At 38.4% G+C, this 21,616-nt stretch overlaps 2 protein-coding genes across 3 annotated transcripts in view; both read left to right on the plus strand.

Moving 5' to 3' along the window:
• Positions 1–21,616, plus strand: part of LOC133531642 (uncharacterized) — a 64,147-nt gene that overhangs the window by 12,264 nt on the left and 30,267 nt on the right. Inside the window, exons 4-5 of one of the 2 annotated variants that reach the window (XM_061869978.1) lie at positions 9,935–9,986; positions 14,667–15,754. In XM_061869978.1, coding sequence (XP_061725962.1) covers positions 9,935–9,986; positions 14,667–15,754 — 1,140 coding nt within the window. Of the gene's footprint in view, positions 1–9,934; positions 10,082–14,666; positions 15,755–21,616 lie in introns of those variants that run through there. The other variant, XM_061869987.1, reaches the window with a different exon arrangement.
• The window catches only part of LOC133531637 (uncharacterized), a 72,461-nt gene that overhangs the window by 9,380 nt on the left and 41,465 nt on the right, over positions 1–21,616 (plus strand). The gene's annotated exons all lie outside the window — the stretch shown is intronic.

Consider the following 21,616-nt stretch of genomic DNA (forward strand, 5'->3'; position numbering starts at 1 on the left):
GCACGTAAACTACATATTTTTAACACAATTAAGTCTTAGAATGAAGGTTATTTAAGCACCCTTCATTTCGTTAAAATTAAGATTAACGTTGCATATGGGTGATTCTAATTAATCTTATTTTTATAATTATTTGCCACTGCGGAACGGAAATTTTACACCAAGCCATGTTCTATATGTGACTTGTGCTTTTTATCAGTAATTTACAAAATCCCCAACTATTATCTTCACAATAAACTTGAGAAAAGTTAGTTTAATGCATTCAACTATTAATTATTACTACGTATTATAGAACCGGCACAGAAAACAGTATTTTGCGCCATGAGTTGTTGTCGGCCGACAACGAACGTGAATTTCATGGCGCTTATGACGTTTTGGTCGCGATTGCGACAGTTCATTATTTGGTATGGCTTCTCTATAGTAATAATAACTCAGTGGTAATAATTCTGAATAACCACAGCTTTACATTCTTCAGAGCTAAAAGGATTTCTAAAATTATTCAATAACTCCCGCAAGTCAGTCATAATCCCAAATTGCAACAGCCTTGCTGCGTCCTTCAGATCATTAAATCAGTACCAAACTGCCTGTCCATACAAAATTCCGATGACATAACCGTGATGCAAGCGCCGGCAAAGTGGAATGATCGGTCGCCGATGTGGGACGCGAAAGAGAAAGTAGTGCGGCTAGATCGCAGATACTACGACTATTGGCAGTTGGATAAAGGTTGGCAGGGCTGATAGCAGTAACAGTTGGGTAAAGTGGGTCGCGGAAACAGTCTGCGCTTGAGTTCAGCTTGATACAGCAGCACTGCACTGCAGCGTATAATTATCTACGCAGACGATGTGCTCAAAATGATCTGCACTCATCTATAATAGCCTAGATTTGAGATACTACGACTATTGGCAGTGGGTTAAAAATTTAAAAGGGGTGATAGAATTGGGTAAAGTATGTCACGGAAACTCTAGTTACAGTTTGAGCTGAGCGTGATATCGCAGCACGGCACGCGGCGTGATATCTACGCAGACGGTATACCCAAAATGATCTACACATTCTACACTCCGCCAGATTCCAAAATAAGCTAGATTTGAGATACTAATACGACTGTTGGCAGTCGGAAAAAGGTTGTGAGGGCTGATAAAAGTTGGGTAAAGTGAGTCGCGGAAACTGTCACTTAAATTCAGTTTGTTACAGCAGCACTGCAGCGTAAAATTATACTTACGAGAATAGGACAACACTATTAACACTAGTTTAATTTTATTTAAATCTATATTTTTTTCTTTTTTTTATGGAGGATAGACAGGCGTTTGACCACGATCTCACCTGATGGTAAGTGATGATGCGTAAGGCATCAAAGGTAACTTGTCAAAGGTCAAATCATTGTAGGATTTGTAATAAATTAAATAAAATGCGTACAATCTGGTTCAAAAACTAAGAAAATACCTATTTCCAATATCGGTAGTTGATTCTTGTTGACCTTGTTTGATGGAAGGGCGTTGTTTTGTTCTTTAGGCCGGGTTAAAAAAAATCACTGGCAATCGTTTCGGACATCGGTCCACGGTCTCACGATCCTCATTTGTAATGATATTTACTTCGTAAACTTATGCTACGGCAATGCGAACCCTACATTCCTTACTAATCATAATTGCATTGCAAGTCCTGTCCTGCAGTAAGCCTGACGCGGAAGTGCAACCCGCTCACCTCCGACAACATCGCCTCGTTCAAGCCTAGGGCAATCCTACAGATTACTCTTGCTAGATGGAATATTATTATGTCAACAATGTGAACCCTGCATTCCTTGACAATCATAGTTGCACACTCGCAAGTGTTGCAACAAACTCGGCGCGGAAGTGCAACCCGCTCACCTCCGATGACACCGCCGTGTGCAAGCCTAGGGTAATCCTACAGATCACTGTTACTAGATGGAATATATATATATATATATATATTAACTAATATAACTATGACAACTATGAGTATGAATTTAGACATGCTGTGAAGCTTGTCACCAATTGCTTAAATTATGACAATAACCACTCTTAGAAGAATGAAACGGTAAAAAAGGTAATGAGTATATAGGTCACCAGCTCATGAAGTGTATACGATAAGTCTACGCGCCAAATGATAAGGTCAATGTGGAGAAGACCGGCATATAAAATGTTTGGTTGAGAAAACCGCCATTCATATAGGGCATCCTCGTATTTGTATACGTACTTCGCTGAGACACAGAAAGCTTCACTCCTCCTCTACCGACCTTGTGTAAGTGCAGTATGTGAAAAAGTGCAAGAGTTAGAAGTAGACGACTTGTAGAAGGTCTTACCTGATGGACGGTCTTCTCCACATTGACCTTATATCATGTGTGTCGCAGTCATACTGCTAAGTCGATGCGGACATAGCGTAGACGAACTTTAATTCAGCTCGAGAGCGCGACCATTTCAGTCGCGTGATCCCGTCCATCTTTATTACCTCTACTCACGTAAATTACGAGTATCAACCTAAATTCGCCTAGGAATAAACATGAGCTATTTAGTATGCAGTGGTGTAACATTTGAGTGAAGTTTGCGTGAAAGAAATTTACAAATATAAGAGCCTGAGGCCGGAGCCGATATGACCTTCTAGTCAAGAGCTTCCAAATACAGGTTTAAAAAAAATCTGTGGTGGCCGAGTGGATTTGACGATTGACTTTTAATCCGGAGGTCGCAGGTTTAAATCTTGGCTCGTACCAATGAGCTATTCGGAACTTATGTACGCAGTATTATTTGATATTTGCCACTCTTCGGTGAAGGAAACCATCGTGAGAAAACCTCTGTGAATAAATTTAAAGGTATATGAAGTTTTCAACCCGCATTAGGCCAGCGTAGGGACTTATTGCCCAAGTCTTCTCATGCATGAGAGGAAGCCTGTGCCCAGCAGTGGGAGGTATATAGCTAAATAATTATTATATAGCTGTGTCTTGACAATAGCATTGCAATAAATTAGGCAATTATTTAAATGAAATTGGACACACACTCTGTATACATACAATTTATAGCGTTAGAATATGAAATAATGCTTCATTTATAATTTAATATAGTGTACTATATAAGTGCTTTGATCTAGTACTGTGAACTTGCATATATTTTTAAATAAATAAAAGAGCGCCTGTGGCGAAACAAAACGGAGTCTGTAGGTGGAAGTCCCTACCCGGTTTTATAGGGTCTCCGTGTAATGGCCCTTATGTAACGGCCATGACTAGCCCCGAATTTAGATGTAAACCTGACAGAGCCTTGCCATGAAGAATTTTATGTCGTGTTTATTTATCTTGCAGTATGCTTCGCCGGTATTAAGCAAAAGATGTTTTGAATTTGTCAAGTTTACAATGTTATCTAAACTTTGGCTTCAATATTTAAGCTACGCGGAGGACACGGCCCCTGTTGGGACCCTCGGTCAGCACTCATTTCGATAAAAAAGCTAATCACTGCGAGGGCTACGCCCGGGCAGCATAGTCTTAGGTATAATGCAACCAAAAGTGAAATACTCATTTTTAAGGCTCAAAAGTACAATTTATATTTGACTATGCCTAGGATCATGCTGGGAGATGTATCCCTCAAAGTGGTTTAAGCTTTAAGTATCTGGGGCATGTGCTCACTGGAGATCTGAAAGATAATGGATCTAGAAAGAGAAAGGAGAGCCATAGCTATAAGGGGCAATATGGTTGTCCGCAGATTTGCACGATGTAACAAACAAGTTAACGCTTTTTATAGCATACTGCCAAACTTTTTACACGTGCAGTCTATGGGCAACATTTACGCAGCGAGCCTATAACACATTAAGGGTTCCGTAATAACGTCCTGAGGATGCTGTTCAAGCTGCCGAGGCTGCAGCGCATCCGGTATGTTCGCGGAGGCGCGAACGGATGATTTTTATGACTTTAGACGCAGAAGAATAGCGTCTCTGCTGACACGCGTGCGCGGCAGTAGCAACAGCCTCCTAAGGACGTTGGCTGAATGCCTTGATTGCCATCTCACGAGCTACTGGGTAGACGTGTAGATAGACAAGGCTAAATAAATCTGAAAAAAATGTTTTTTTTTTTAACAAAAGAGACTAATCAACAACTTCACATAATCGCTTTGAGGCGTTACATACACATGGGTTCTCTTACTTGAATACTTACCCGTATTTATTGGCAAATTGGTATAAAAAAATTGGACACATTATTTTACATTTAAAAATATTAAAAAAAATCTCCGACCACGACCACTCCATTTTTACGTCATTTATTGAATGCCATCGTACACACTGTTACCTGACTATTCGGAAACCATATTGCAATAGCATATGATCTGTCGATGATCAGTGTGTTGATGTTAGTACCTGCTCCCATTTCTGATCAAGAACTGAAATTCATGGAAATATATTCCATGTTAAGTTTCCCCTTCGTACAGCAGATTCCATAAGAGCCGACTACATTGCTACTATTCCACAACGCTTCCGTCGAAATATTTTCATCGTGTAAGTCCGTAGCACATTTATTCAACCCCTATCTCGTCTAGTTTAAGACCAATTTCGCTTGCAACCAGTGTGTCGCGAATAACCTGGACGGCTTTTTAGGGTTCCGTACCCTTTAAGGGAAATAACGGAACCCTTATAGGACCATTCGTCTGTTTGTCAAGCCCCTTTTATCGGAAGCGCGTTGAAGTGTAGAGTTAAAATTAAAACCATATAGGTACTCAGGTTTACAGTACTTTGAAGCTGTGAAAAAAATCAAACTTATTAAGAGGCTGTCAATACCTAAAGCGCGCACACTGTCTATTTCTATCGGAGTAAATGAGATAGCAGTGTCGCATGTTACTGGGCCTGGGCAAGGGAATAATAAGAAAAATAATAAGAAAAAGTGGATTATTAGTGTAATATTTTACTCAACCACGGTTTAGATATAAATGTTTTGAAATTGTGATTTTAATTCCAGACCCATAAGTCAAAACATAAAGACATAGAACCGTTTAATTGTGATTTTAAGACCAATCTTTGCAATTATTTTCTATCGAGCCGATTTCGTTCAATCATGTATCGAGTACAACCACGGTCTCTGAAATATAATTAATATGAACATATATTTTTCTTACTTGACTAAAAAAAAAAAACTTTCTTTAAAAACTGTTTAAGTAACATCAATTTCAAGGACATTGGGTGTTGACAGCCTCTTAAGCAAACGTCATAACTTCATAGAAATTTGATGTTTAAAATAACACTTGCACCGTCTGGGCTATAAAAAAAAAAACGTCAAAAGAAGATACGGCCGCTTATGCCGCAAAAAACGTATATTTCGACACTATCAATGGAATCGAAATTTATAGGGCACTTTCCGTTGACTTAGAACGATGAAATTTAGCAAGTAGGTAATATTGTCTTATACTACAAGTACAGGGAAGAAATCTGAGAATATCAATTTGTAAAAAAAAAAAAAAAACCAACAGAACCCTCGGTAAGCGAATCCGACTTGCACTTGCCGGTTTTTCTTTTTCTATCAGTGTTACGTTTCCCTGGCGTGTACTGAACTTTCTAGGTTGTTTTGACCGGTAAACCACATATCGAATAAGGCGTGTAAGGAACTGATACTGATTCCAGTAGCTTGACGTAACATGCCCCATTTTAAATCGTGCAGTTATAGTAAGCAGTGTGTTGATTATTCGATTGATGTTATGTGCACTCATTTAAATTATTATTTTTGTACCTGATCTTTAATTATTTAAGTTTTACCGTAGAAAAGGTATTTTAGATGAATCGTAGAAAATGTATTTTAAACATTAGATATATAATCAAGCTTTTCAATCTCATACCTACATTAGGCCAATCAGCAAGCTCGTGGCCTAAGCTCGTACTCGACTGAAAAGCTCTCTATTATATCACGATTGTATGAAATACTATTTCGAGTTGTGGATCCAATCCTTGGTAATGATGATAGCCTGAATGGACCACCTTTAAGTGTACATGACTCTGTTTTGCATTACACGATCCCATAATGTTTCTGTTAATTCTGCCTTTTTCGATTATGTGCGAAGTTTTCGTTGGTCTACATTTTCATAGTAAGCATTTATTAATAAGAGAACAAGTGTGTAGCTACTTAGGTAGATCATTTTAAAAACTACGCCGGTTTAGCTGCTTCTGCTGACTGTACTCAAGACCTCTTCACTCTAGTATAGAGTTGGCGGTAGTAACTTCGAACTTATCGCATGGTTTACTTGTCTAGTTTCATGCATTAAATTAAACATTATATCATTGTACCCCGGCTGTTGTCTTATTACACTAACCCCGATTCGCAATTGCAGTGTCTAATAAGTGAACAAAAAGATTACGTATTATAATTACGATTAAAAGAGAAAAAAAGGTTCATTTTCAACAGACTCCTGTTATGATTTAAAAGACATTCATCATCATTATCGTCATCATATCAGCCTTTTATCGCCCGCTGCTGAGCATACTAGGCCTCTCTTCCAGTACGCCACTTATCCCGGTCCTGAGCCAATATCATCCAGAAGTGACCCGCAATCTTCCGAATGTCGTCCACCCAACAAACCAACTGACGCCAGGCACTCCTTCACGCCAAAAAAAACATTACTTATAAAAGGCATTCCTTGGGATAAAGCCAGACCAGCGTAATTTTTTGAGTTGTGAGTCGCGTAATTTCTGTTGCGCAATTTCTACTGCGTTCTGTTTCATACAAAACGCCTGTTTGGTTCACACGGCGACGCAAAATGAGTTGTCAGCCGACATACATTAAAATTTATACAGCACAAATTACGCCACCCATAACTACGCTCATCCCGCTAGAATTACGCTCATCTGGCTTCACCATTAAAAGTTACGATAAAATGGTTAATACTTAATGTCTCGAGGAACAGAATCTGATGGTGGTGGGCAGTGCACGGTTGGCACTTGTGGAAATCCTTGTGAGTCTTTTTCCGGCAGTGGACTGTATATAATTATATTATACGGTTGTAAATCGATACCTACCGAATAATACGAACAGTATTATAATAATACAAATCAAATGGCCTAAGGCGATTCGCCCCGAACAGAGACATTGCGATACATTCTTCCATAATAGAATAGAATAGAATAGTTTATTGCATATCACATTACAAGCATGGATGGAATGGAACATAAAGGTATACATGTGACACCCTGTAAGGGCACAGCAATATAAGAGGGCTACAGTAGGTGATTAAATTACAATTATTTCGCACATCATTAAAATAATATTACACATACATTCACGCATGATCATTTGATTGTATTATTTATTACATTATTTCCTTACATAAACGAAGCACGGTAATATTTTCAACTGACTTTATCAAAATATTCATTAAGATTATAAAAACATCTATTAATTAAAAACAGCTTCAGTTGTTTTTTAAATTGACCTACATTGTCCAGATCTTTGATAGAGTTTGGGAGGTGGTTGTAGATTTTCATAGCCATATAATGTGGGCTACTTGTGACAAGTTTTAATTTTGAAAAAGGCACTTTTAGTTGATTTAGGTTGCGATTATTTCTTTTGATTTGAGTTGTATCTTTGAATGAATATAAGTTTAAATGTTTCCTAACGAATTTACATGATTCGAATATGTACATAGACGCAACGGTCAGTATTTCATGTTTAATAAAATAAGGTTTACACGACTCCATTTGATCAATGTTTACTAGAATTCTGATGCACTTTTTTACGAACAGTATTATAATAATACAAATCAAATGGCCTAAGTCGATTCACCCCGAACAGAGACATTGCGATACATTCTTCCGTGTCGAATTGTCGATCCCCTAACTCCTTTCTTTCAAGGCATTAAAGGCCCATCCTTTTTATGATCGAAATTAAATATTGTATTTTACTACGTTCCTGTCAAATATAATGAATATTGTTTGGAATAGATTTGGAGACCACTAGGCACTTGGTCGATCCCCGATAGTAACAATCAGGTTCTTCAAACTTGAATCAATAATTAGTCGTGCAAGGTCGTTGGCTAAACAGGAAATGCATATTACTGTTGCGTCACAGTTACAGCCATTGGTCGCATACAATCGGCGGGAGGAAGTTAAGAACAGAAGAGACCATTAGGTAGGAACTGTAATGGGAGTTATGCAACGTTTCCACGCGGAGACACGTTAGACGAGCATATTCAGTATTCAGTCATTTATTGCCTTCATAGGTACATATTAAGGTGATACATAAGAATTCTGATCAGCTATGAACCATATTGCATCTTGCACATCTATTGACATTAAGCTTTAACGTATTTTCTTAAACCGAGCAAAAATATTTAGCATATTTACACATCAAGATGTCGATATTGATGACACCAATTTGTAGCTATACTAGTAAAGTAGGTACCTCAAACTCAGCAACTTTGCACTTACTGTACTATATTACAAAAAGTCCATGTACTCGTATTATGATATAAAAATATCAATGTTGAGTATAATAATAAATAAAAACTCCCATGAAACAATAATTCTTATAGTTGAATCACACAGATACGCCGCAGGCCCTAGCAAGGGCTACAAGTCTAAGGCAACCGCGATTGCACTCACTCGGCTCTATTCAAACTTTAACGTTTTTGTTTAAAGAAACGACACTTTTGACGCTAACATATCTAATCCATATCGTATCTTTAGCAAATGTTTGACGTATCTTATCGAATCGGGCCGACTATCTGGGAACGTAAACTGCATTGATAATCCTACACAGTTGTACGAGTAGCTCACATGTTCATAGTCACGATACCTGTTCTGCTCTATGTTGTATCAATACTCATAGGTACTATTAACGTTTTCGGATAGCATCAGTAGTGTTATAACCCACACAGATTACAACACGCCGCCGTAAGCCCGTCTAAGTCTAATGCAACCGCGATTGCAGTCATACTCTGGGAGCGTTTACTGCATTCATGTAATACCACAGTTAGTGTGCTCGTTGCTCACGTTTTCATACTCACGATACCGGTTTACTCTGTTCTGGTTTGTTGTATCAATATATTTTTATTCTGGAAAAGAGAAGAATGAAGTTTACATATGTAGTTATAAGAATTTGAGTCTTCAGTCTAGAGTAGAAGAAATCGAATCGGTTTTACGAGACTACGTATTAAAACAACTTCAATCTTTACTTACGTGTATTTACGCATTTTTTGCCTATTTAAACTCCGTCTTAGATAAAAATGTAAGCAGACGTGCCTAATAAAATATTATCGCATTCGAAAAATTTGTATCTAAACCGTGTGCGTAAACCTTGAAAATGATTGAGTCTGCTCCGAAAGTACATATATAGGGAAAAATCAGTATCAGCTCCAAAAAGTTAAAAAGATCTCAAGCTTCGACATAATAGGTATTGATTTGTCTCTATACTAGGACTTGATCCTTAATTATTTAACAAGACTAATAGTTTGCACTTAACAAAAGAAATGTGTCATTTCAAAACCTTTATCCACGTTTGGCATTCTATTGACACGAAGGGCGGAGGAAAGGTATTAGTCAAGGTTAGTTAATACTATAGATAGATAATTTGGGCAAATAAAAGCCCTGTAAAAAGTATTTCTACTGTATATATAGTATAGAGCCTTCAATTGCCTGGCAAAAAACTCTTCAATCAGTAGGTAGTCATATTTTGAGCATTTAGTGTGCGCAAAAGCCGTTTGCCTGCCTACAATTTTTAAAACTGTAGAATAATGAACCAAATAACCACAGTTTTTTTCTGTTTTATTAGCCCTAATCCAATAGATGATATCAAGCTCTAGTAAGAAGTGACATTACCCTTATGCCCAAATCTGCGAATCTGCCAAGATGATTTTGTATCCACATATTTTAATTCCAAATTCAACTTAGGACACATTCGTATGTTTCCCATTGTATACAACCAACAACACAGCTTTTATCCGAAAGATAACTTAATTCTCCGTTGCAGACGCAGCGGTGGGGTGCAAGCCGGCGCGCGCGCAGCCTCAAGGAAAGATCAGGTACTTCCTCCAATTGTACTGCACACGCCATCGCGCGCGGACGTGCGTGCTTATCGCTGATTACGCATGACGGCCTTGGCCAGTGATTGTGTGCTGTGAGTTCTCATATCGATTTGTAAACTACAAATCTTGTAGTATATATTATTTGTAGTTTTATGGATGAGTGTGGAACACGTGTGTTTTTGTGATTTTTACACTGGATTGTTGTTTGGATTTATTGGAGTTTGGAACTAGTGAGTCATTTGCGTCTTTTCCTGTGTCGTGAATATTGATGTAAGGATTGTGTGGTGGATGATATGTGAGGAGAACAAAACGGCATTTCGATTGCTAACGCTGACCCGATATCGCGTTCAAAGGGAATATATTAATACTTGGATTTGTATATGTTCGATTGATTGGTAGACTGACGTTTTTAGACTTATCTTGTTTAACGTGTAGTGTTTTAAATAGTACCCACGGATTAAATCATACCGGTTCGTATCGAGTTAATGGCTTGGCATCTTGTGCAAATAAACATGTTATGCTACTTACAGGTGGTACGTGTTTTTACCATTTACCAAACGTTTCACAATATATTTTGTTATTTTAAGTAGGTAATGAACGATTGTTTACGCCGACATTATTAGCCTTGATAACGCGTCATACCATCACCGATACAGTTAATTGACCAATTGTAAATCTTATTCCAACGATAAAGGGTCGACCAATGGTCAGACATACTGTTAGTACATACGTTGCCGGTTGGGAGGAAAAACCAGCATTTTGACAGAGCAATTATTTCACAATAACAATGCCGAGTCGCAGTTGAGTTTGCTTAATCATTCGTGTGGACGTATTTTGTACCTGCTCAAGTTGAAAGGTTTGAAGGGATTCAGAGAAGTGTTTCATACAAAAAGTGTTTTGTCTCAATTTGAGACTTTCGAGTAAGTTGTTTGGTGGTTTGTGAATATTTTTACAACAATATAATATATGATGTGAGGGAACGTAGCCATACTGTGACGAGTGTAGGGGGGAGGGGTAGTCTTAGGTTTTCGTGACGTAGCCAATATCCTCTAGGGAAATCTCGCACTTTTCCGAGGTTTTTCAAATATAGAAGCGCAACGTTTAGCGCTTTTGGAACTCATAGGTGGTAACACTCCACTCGTCACCGAGGAGGGGAGGGGGGTAAAAAAATTGTGAAAAATGGGTCACGTAGTATGGACATGATTCCTGATTATATGTAGCGTTTGCGTTCCAACACGTAGGTATAGTTTTTAATATTATTTAACCAGGAACTAAAAACAAAGTATCACTTCCTTTATTACTAATATAAAACAAGTCCTTGTCAAATCATAGACACAATGTAATACAAAGATCAAGACAAGTTTTAGTTCTTATCTTTTAATCTTTTCCATACAGATAAACTGTGTAATCTTTATTATATTAATACAGTGGAACCTCGATAAATCGAACGGCATATCCTCATTAATATGAAAACTATTATTAGCTAGTCTTTTCTGGCCTGTCAACATGGGTGACATATTGACAGTTAATCCATGATGCAGCAGTCGCGACTTGTGGCTAAAATGTTATAATCAGTGATCGGAATAGACAGACTATAAATACCTAAACTTGGTAGAACAAAGTCAGAAAGTGGAGACTGCCCTCCGATATATTTTTTTACAAATTTTACGTACTAATTAAATAACATTGTTTTATAAACGGTAAAAATCAATGCATTCCTCGTTTTTGTCCAATACAATCATTAGGCGTAAAATAAAACAACATTTTTTTTGTAACTTTTTATATAACCTGCTCAATAGAAAATAGGGGCCACTAAGCATTTTGAACGTTAACTGAAAAGCAGAACGTAAAAACAGGGTGTTTGGTGCCTCGTTTGCTAAGAAAACATTGGTTGTTTTATTTTACGCCAGTACGCCTATTGAATTGATTATATTGAAAAAAAAAATGAATAATGAGGAATGTATTGGTATTTACCGTATTTATAACAATATTATTTACTTAGTACGTTTCCGGGACTTATCCCGGTAAAAAATTGCTATCGCAAGGCAGTTTCCACTTTATGACTTTTTTCTTTTTATTGCCTATTCCGATCACTGGTTACAATACTATTAACCTTCCCTTAAAAACAATAACGTTACCATAACAACGATGACAGTCATAATTTTGAACCGTTACAAGCCTGTCAACACAGATGACATAATGACTGTCATTCCTGACCCCGCGGCCTCGATTGCCAGTGCGACTGACACTAACATTACTCATTTCGTCATATCTCTATTTGGCGTTGTATTCAAATGTGAACTCTATTGCTAAAGTGCAAGTTTGCTTTTGCAATGAATCTATTGTGTAAGAAAAGAGTGCCTAAATACAAAGAGATTGTTAGTGACCCCAGACTCGTTGCAAAATTGATGCAAGTTTGTTTTGATGAGTGATGATAGTTTTATTAAGATAACTGGTTTGATTAAGTTTTTTTAATTTCGCATATTGGCAAATGGCAATTGTGATATCCTACAAAAATATGTTTGAGTATTATTGTAATAAGATTTTTTTTTTCTACTTAAATTAATAATTAATAAAATTAATTAATTTTTTTAATTTATAGCTGTTGGTTCTCCGAACAATAAATAAATAAATAAATAAAGTCTTAAATGAATTATCCCATGTACGTTTCCGACTAAATTATGATTAAGATAATTTGATTTATTTGTGATAAATATTTAATTTGTTGAAATTTCCTGGATATTCAAGGACCAATGTCTTTGTATCTTACACATTTCTAGTTAATTAGGTATTTGCTTTAATTGATGTTCAGCTGCAGAGATAGTTGACCCCCCCCCCCCCCCCCCCCCCCCCCTTGCAAACAACTGTATATGTCTGGGGGTCAATTATAACTGCAGGTGACTGTACTTTGGTGCAATTCAGAACCTCTTCATGTTCTTATCTTGCTTTAGCCGCAACGCAATATATTTGCTTAGCAATAAAAATAACTTCAAAATTAATAATACATACAATATGTAGGTCAGTCATGAAACAATTAGTTACTTGTTATATCATATCGTTCCGCCATTAATCGCCTAAATGCCACGATGAATGATGGAGCCACCATCATCGACACAATTAGACCATTCTAAACCTTATAACGAGGACGTAAGCTACCGTTGGTCAGTTAAGAGTTATTATATTAGTACGAGACATGCATGACTAATTGTATGCTCGGTATAGGTCAATGCATTGCTAATTTTTGAGATTTCAATGCAAAATGTGCTCAAAGTGGATTGTCGCTTTTTACTTTCAAAATTCACACGGCCGAGCGCTTACCGCCAACATCGATAAATCATTATCTGCCTTTTTGTCGTTCAAATATGCAAGAGCGATAGAGAGGCAGATAACGATTTTAGATTTTTCGATGTTGGCGGTAGGCCTTCAGGACTCAGGAGCGATCGCACTGGTCACAAAATTAAATTCTCTTGAAGTAGCGGAGCCGTAACAGATTGCCCAAATCATTTGTCATACAGTCACGTCTACAAAATTAGATACGGACAAAGTGTCAAAAATATGTATACACTACCCTAATGGATGGGCAATAAGGTCGTGTATACATATTTTTGACACATTGTCCGTATCCATATTTTCAGATGGTACTGCACATGTATGTATCTTCATAAAATTGTACACAATTATACTGTTTAAAATGTTAATAATTTTAATAATTTGTAATGTTTTGACTACGTTACTTTAGTATGTGTAAGTCGTTCCCATTATGCAAGTGCATGCAATTTGTTAGTATTTTTCGTAACCAAGCTATGGTGGATTCTCTAGAACACGCCGCTCACCATTGCATGCGGTTGGCGTCCGAATCACAGTTTCAGGCAAACCTTGAATGTTTGAAAGGACTAGTATACGTGGAAGGTAAAAAGTGTAAAAACGTGGCTTTTAGTCTTTGCCCACTGACTTCCACATGTGAACTATGTTGGTGTCGACATGATTTGTGGTATACCTGTTTTGGTTGCTCCAGCTTCAAGTTATTTTCATAAGTACCTAATACTTACCAAAAGGTTTCAGCGGTTTAAGAAATGATATGGTCTGATCTGAAAGGTTTTGGACATAACAGTTCATCAGATAAGTTCTAGTAGATTAATTACAATCTTATTAAGCAACCAATTTTACGAACGCTATGTAGATGCATCAATGCGGTTATTGTAACATCACAACATTACTAACGTTACAAACTGCGGTACTCGTAAGTCACAGCAATTAGTCTAGCTAGCCTGTTAGTCTCCACTCCAATACAAAAGAGCTTTCAACAAAAATCTCAAAGACCAACTCAAATCCAACCCAATAGCTCAATCGGCATAATCCATTCACTCCATTGACCGCGCTCGCGGCAAAATAACAAAACAGCGGCTGCGAATCGGTGCCGCGGCGAAGTGGGCCGCAGTCGAAATATTCCGACCTTGCCCCCCTTGCGTTACGTGAGCGGTTCGTAACACCGCCCGAGGACGTGACGGTAGCTGCAGCGTGTTTGATTAGGAATTCGTTTTTGATTGTGTGTTGAGATGGTTGGAGGTGTGGTTTATGGAAATATTTGAATGTATGATGGTGATAGAATGCTGTTGAAGCCTTCATGTAGAAACGTGAAATTACGGAACTGACTAACTTGAGATTCTTTTTGAACAGATCTGGTCCAACGAAGCCTCGTCGCCCCGACCGCGCCGTATACGTCCCCCGCGCGCTCCGCACCGCCGACAGCTCCGAGGACAAACCGGACCCCAAGCGACCGCCACCAAAAGCCTCCAAGTCGCCCACCAAAGACAAGTCCCAGCCCACCACCCCCCGGCGGTCCATCGACAAGACCTACTGCAACGTCTACACCCCCCCGCACCTCCGGAATACCAGGCCCACGGCACCCAGCATAGACCCACCAGCGCCGACCGACTCCGTGCCTTCAGTCTGCCAAGTGCCAAATAGTGATAGTGCAATATCGTTCAGTGATAATAGTTATAACGAGATAGACGATAGTAGTTTTTATATAGGAGATTATTTCGCCAACGGACAACTCGGGCTGTACGCGCCCGACTATTATAACGATTTCGTCAGATATCCGACCGAAGATAACGACTGGAGGACTAATGAGTCCGATGTAAACATGGCCGTACCTGAAACAAACCAGAGCAATATTATAGAGAATGGTTATTTATATGATAAAGACGAGGATGTCGAAGAGAAAGAGTTGAAGCGAGCTTCTCTAGAAATTAATAGAAGCAACAAAAGAATTATCAAACAGAGCTTCGATTCAGATGTTCTAGTTATATCTGACCCGGCCGAGGCAGAATGCGAGAAGGAACAAACTGCGCCCGAAGCGATTAACGAGGAGGAGAAAAAGGAACCCGAACCTAAGAAGCTAAAACCACAACTAGAAGCTAAAGTCTCATTAAAGCGAGAGGAAAACGATTGGGATGCCGTGTTTGACGACAGCGGAGAATGCCTCGACCCGTCACTACTAGAAGAACTCACCTCCACTGTGGGAAAGGTTCACATAAGCAAGGCAAAGAACAGTTACGAACAGTACCAGACCAGAGGCCAAGCTTTATTCAACGGTCCGTACGACGAGACCTTTGGTCACGTGGTGGAAGTGTATGACTTTCCTAGTGAGTTTAAGACGAACGACTTGTTCTCGGTGTTCAGTGAATACAAGGACACCGGTTTCGAGATCAAGTGGGTGGACGACACGCACGCGTTGATTGTCTTCAGCAGCGCCAAAATTGGTAAGTTTTTTTAGTCAGCTTAATAATAGGATTAGACTGAAGACACATATGCCTCACTTAGTTATACAAGAACATATAAGATAGGTTTACATTTTTTATAAAACAAAAGAACTTTGGAAAACTTAAATAACAGAATTATAAGTTCAATAACCTCTAAAACCTCTGGGCGAAAGGCTGCAGCTTGCTTTGGGATGCCACGTGTGTAAGTACTTTTGCTCCCACTCATCTCGCGCACACGGTGATCAAAGCAGGCGCAGCGGCTGAAACTGCGTCCAAGTTAAAACACAGTAAATACGCCAAACAAGTGTACGATTTTGTCCCGGTTGCCGTCGAGACGGCGGGCCCTTGGTGTGACGTGGCCTTTAACAACAATCAACCATTTGACACTTGCCAGCGCTAGAGTGCGTGTTCAGATTCATGAGCACCTCGGCCGCTCGATATATCTAATGACGACTGTACACCCATGAAGAAAACAGAACACTGAAAAATTCATAAATATTGTATTTACAATTATAATATCCACCGGCAGGCATAAGTAACCAATTTATTAAATTTAATCAGCACTTAAGTAAATTGATTTTAAATACAGGTTATTAGTACCATTATTTCGCTACCGTCGTCACCGTTATTATACTTCAGTTGTGTAATCAATGTCGTACAGTCACGTCTGAAAATATTGACACGATCGAAGTGCCAAAAATATGTATACACGATATTAGGGTAGTGTATACATATTTTTGGCACTTTGTCTCGATATTTTCAGACGTGACCGTACCATTCGTACATAACTTAAATCAGTAATTCAAATCCGTCGATAAATGATCCCACAGAAATAAAATAAGTCAGGTGCTGCAAAATTTGGCGAATTTGGGTGCCAATCACTGTCACTTTATCTGGAAATTAATCGAGCAAACAACGTGTTTTAAACCATACAAACATATGAGAAAAAAATGGTTGCTGCTAGAGATAGACATTTGGCAGAAACTATCTTCCGTATACAATTGCCAACCCTGAATAATATATTTATGAAAAAAGTTTAAGATATTTTGTACATAACATAATTAAAATTTAAATCAAAGCGTATCACTCTTATTTGCCCAACATTTATTAGATGATGGTCGAGTAACCGCTGACCGTGTCACGTGTTTTTGACACGGTCCGTGACCGTGTCACAGGTCCCAGTGATATTTGCCTAATTCCGTCGAAATAATTCCGGACTTCCGTGAATAATTGCAAGTATTGCAACAGTAGTATTGTACTGCAATTTAATCGCGCGATAGACGAGTACTACGACGAGCACGCTTCTTGCGTAACGTGGAAATATTAGAAAACCCCTCGAATATGGTTAATAACAGAACAGAAATATGAAGAGTCGCGCAAACGACACTTGGGTACCCAACAAACGTCTAAGGACATTGTTTATTCTTAAGTCACAAAACTTACAAACGGCGGTTTAGTGTCATAAGGCCGAAAGGCTTTAATGATTCTTACCATCTTACGACCAAGTGGAAAGATTGTAGATGTGTGTATAAATACTTAAAATACTATATATATAAATAGATAGCAACCATTTGTAAAGAAAGGAAAACGGTGCTTAGAAATACTTGTTCAAGGACTAGAAAGATTTATGTTTTACCTCATTTAATTTCAAAATATGTATTTAAACAGACATGAAGCGAACGCAATGGAAGTTTAAGATTACTAGTCGCCGGATATTTTGAGTACACAAGGTAGGGATCCTAGATTTCCCTATATAATCCGATACAAAGGTTTGATACTTCAAACAACTATGATAAAAAATAAAACCTAACTCCTTTCATACAACATTGCGCAAGCGATACATAAGTCTGTAGGTGCGGCAGTTTGAGCAAACTAGGAAGGGCTTGTGTCTAGACTTAGATAGACGATGTTTTTAGACGTCGAACCTATGTAACGAAACTGTCCTGACATTCTCCAATACAAGTTCTTATATAATGTATTTTAAACCCTAACTTGGCCGTTTCTAGGTTGTCTAAACACTTCTCAAATGGACCACAGAGTTAAGGCTCAAAATGTATATATATCTTTGCTACTTTGAAATTTTTAAATTGAACTTTGATTTCACGTTGTTAAAACGCTGCACAAAGTCGTATAATGTAGACATATCAGACATCAGATCCATGCGGGTAACTTGCGTTCTAATTCCCACGATACGCCGTATTTGCTTTATATTGTGTGCGAAGTACACAAGGCGTGATCGTTAATATTTATTGAACGCCTGTTTTACTAATGGGCTGGCCGACGTGTAGGTAAATAGGAATCGTTTTGCTATTAACACCTTTTGTTATAAATATTTTTAAATTCACGCTGCATGTTTTTACATGGACTTGCAGAACCGATTCCGGGTAATATGGTAGAGTTAGACCAAGCTTAATTGGCATCGATTTTGATAGCAGACTGTGCAAGTGTTATTTTAATCGTTAAACTTATATAATACTTGCACAGTCTGTCATTTTGGAATCCATCCACAATGTTCCATTAGAAAAGTCATATTTTACTAGTAAATTGACGTTTATGGTGACACCCTCACACTTTATCATTGCAAAGACTATGCACGGTTCTCATGCATGTTTCCTGTAATTTTTACATGTTTAACTTTCCATTGTCCGAGAGTTCTGGTCAGCCACTTTAGTCGGTTCATGTTTCCCATTATTCATCGTTCAGGCCAGTCCAGACGGTAACAATATTTCGCCAATTTGATTAAATTGTCTGATCAAATGAGGCCGTGCGGACGCAAACGTCAATTTTTTTCGCATATTTCGGCCGCCGATTATAGTCCGTGTCATCCACGATGATGATGACACGCAGATTTGTCAAATCTAAACTTTAATAACATGACAATACGAATCAAGGCACGCGCCGTCTTGAATTACACGATCAGCGGTGGCAGCATTCCAATTTATTCGATTTGATTATCCCATCTGGACTAACCCTGCATCTACTTTATGCCGCATCTGTCTATATGAACAATCATCATGAGAGTGCCTATCGACCAGAGATGTGCTATGCTATATTTTCATACATTTGAAACGTTGCTGTAGCTGGAGCTGCGTCAAAATCAACCATATAAGTAATGACAGCCAAAGTGAACAAAACGTTCCTAGGGTTAATAAAAAGTTGCGTTGCAATTACGTTTGCCAACTGCACAATACACAAAAACACGAATTCACTCAGTGTACCAATTCCGCAATTACAAGAAATCAATTAGACTTATTAATAACTCGGCGATACTGCAAAGTCGGTTAAGCAGACATATCGGTTACCGAATCAGCTTGCACACGAAAGTTACATTGCCGCTAGATACATCTAGGAAGCGGGCAACCAACCTTTATATTATGCACTATACTAACCGCGATATCAATTGGCAATTGAAGTCATATTGCTATCTCTACCATGCTTTTTCAGACCCAGCGCTATTGAAAGGGATGGCATTATAGGTTCGGTCGCCACTTGGTACAGCAACACTCTTTGAGTGACCGTTTGTGAACCTTAATTCTTTGCAATAAGGATTACTGTCATTTTACAGCGTGGACGAGGAAACTTGTTGGGCTAGTTGATACTTAGTTGACTAAAACCCTGCTACGATGCCTTAGTAAATAAAATCACAAAACGTATTTGGGCGTATTTCGAAGTCTAGTATTACTTAAAACGACATAAAAATGCATTACATATAAAACTAAATTGTAGTAAAAGTAGCTGTGGATACAACCGGGATAACCGCACGGAGAGAAGAATCAATTTTTGCATCCTTGATAGTTTTTTTTTCCACATTAAGTGGAAGAAAATGGAGCGAGCCAATCGAGCCCTACACCCCAGCAGGGTGTAACAAGATGAAATGAAAAAGACTCTAACAATATAGGTTTAGGTATTTTTAATAAATATCGCGCTGACTTAGACAGGACAGTTGTGAACGTAATAAATGAGTGCTAATTTTGCTTCTTAAACTCCATTTTTTGCAGATAGGTAACAAAAACCGCAAGCGTAAACCTCCTCAAATGTACCATTTATCATTTTTAAATAATAATGATGAACTATGACCGCCATTGTTTACCTATGACAATGTAACACCTGAGCACTCACAAATTAGCCGTGACACAAATATTCATTATTATGTAACTGTCGCTAACACGCGCTCGCAACGTCGTAGCGTGACATAAAGTTGCAAAACCATGTGGTTGTTGAACCGAAAAAGGCAGCGTATTGCAAATCGCATAGAACAAGAAAATTTAACTGCAGACTGCAGTCGGCTATTTGAGACAGGTAATTAGGTTGTGAAAAAAAAATGACGTTTCCTGGCTAAGTATCGGATTGCAATTGTTTTAGCTAAGGAATCGATATACAGTACGTGTAAATTTGTATCTATTTGTATAGCCATATAGGCCACATTATTTAATAGGTATTCGTGCTTGTCACTTTTGTATGCGCAATTTAGAAATAGCTACGTTTGCTACGTCGATGAAGTCACAGGAATATTGTAGATTTGTAGCTTTTCTCATATGTACAGGGTGGCCCAAAAAAACGTTGACAAAGATTTTTTTAAGTTTTAATATTAAATACTTACATAACTTATTCAATACAACTTAAAATTAAAAATACAGCCTTTTTTATTTAAGAAAAATCAATTGTCTTCAAAATAGCCCCCTTTGGCTTTAATGCACAAACGCAAACGTTTGGTAAAATTTTCAACGATATGCCGCAGCTCCTCCATGGTTATTTTTGCCCACTCCTGGGTAAGTTTCGCTTTTAAAGCGTCTACACTCTTGTGTTTTGTAGCACAGGCCCTTGTTTCTAAGATAGACCACAAACTATAATCCATTGGATTTAGATCAGGTGAGTAGGGCGGCCACTCTTTCGAGCTTATGAACCCTGGAAAATTGTCTTTACACCACTGCTGCACACTTCGGGCCCTGTGAGATGGAGCAGAGTCCTGCTGGAATATCCACGGCTGGTTGCCGAAATGTTGTTGACTCCAAGGAAGAACTACAGCTTCCAGAATATCTCTCCTGTATATTTCTTGGTTTATTTTTACACCCTTTTCAATAAAAATGAGAGGAGTTTTGCCTGTAGAGCAAATACCACCCCAAACCATAACTGAATCCGGCTTTTGACGATGGGGAATGACTGCGACCTCTCCGGGGCGACTAGAAGAGTAAATTCTGTCATTTTGGTGATTGTGGGCCTGTTCTATACAAAAAAGTTTTTCATCAGTAAAAAGGATATTTTTCCATTTTTCAGTAGCGGCACGTCGCGTAATCAAACGGCATCTCTGTAGACGAACTTTTTTATCTTTATCTTCTAGAAGCTGAGTTTTACGTAGCTTATATGCCTTTAATTTTAGATCATTAGCGACAATACGTTGGACCGTTGATCGACTTACACCCATTTCCCGAGCCATTTTTCGCACTTTGGTCCGTGGATTACGACTAAGCCGTTTTTTTTATAACATTTCGACGCCTCGGAGTCCTAACAGTCCTCTTTCTTCCTCTTCCTGGGCGGTCAGCAAGATGCCCGAGTTCATTATACCGCCCAATAGTCTTGGACACCAGTTGACGACTGACACCGAGCGATCTAACTATCTCACACTGTCGTTTTCCCGCTTCGTGCAAGGAAATTATTGCTTTACGCTGCGTAGACATCATAAAAACCAAAAATATTCATATAATTCAAACAAGCTATTATTCATAAAACGTTGCCAATATGTGTAAGAATGTAACAGAAAATGAACCGAATTCGTTTGGCGTTCCAAATTCAAAAATTTTGCTTTTTAATTTTGTCAACGTAATTTTGGGCCACGGTGTATAGGTAAATTTCTTGATCGAAATT

Source organism: Cydia pomonella, chromosome 2, assembly GCF_033807575.1.
Source record: "Cydia pomonella isolate Wapato2018A chromosome 2, ilCydPomo1, whole genome shotgun sequence".
Classification (NCBI taxonomy): Eukaryota; Metazoa; Arthropoda; class Insecta; order Lepidoptera; family Tortricidae; genus Cydia; species Cydia pomonella.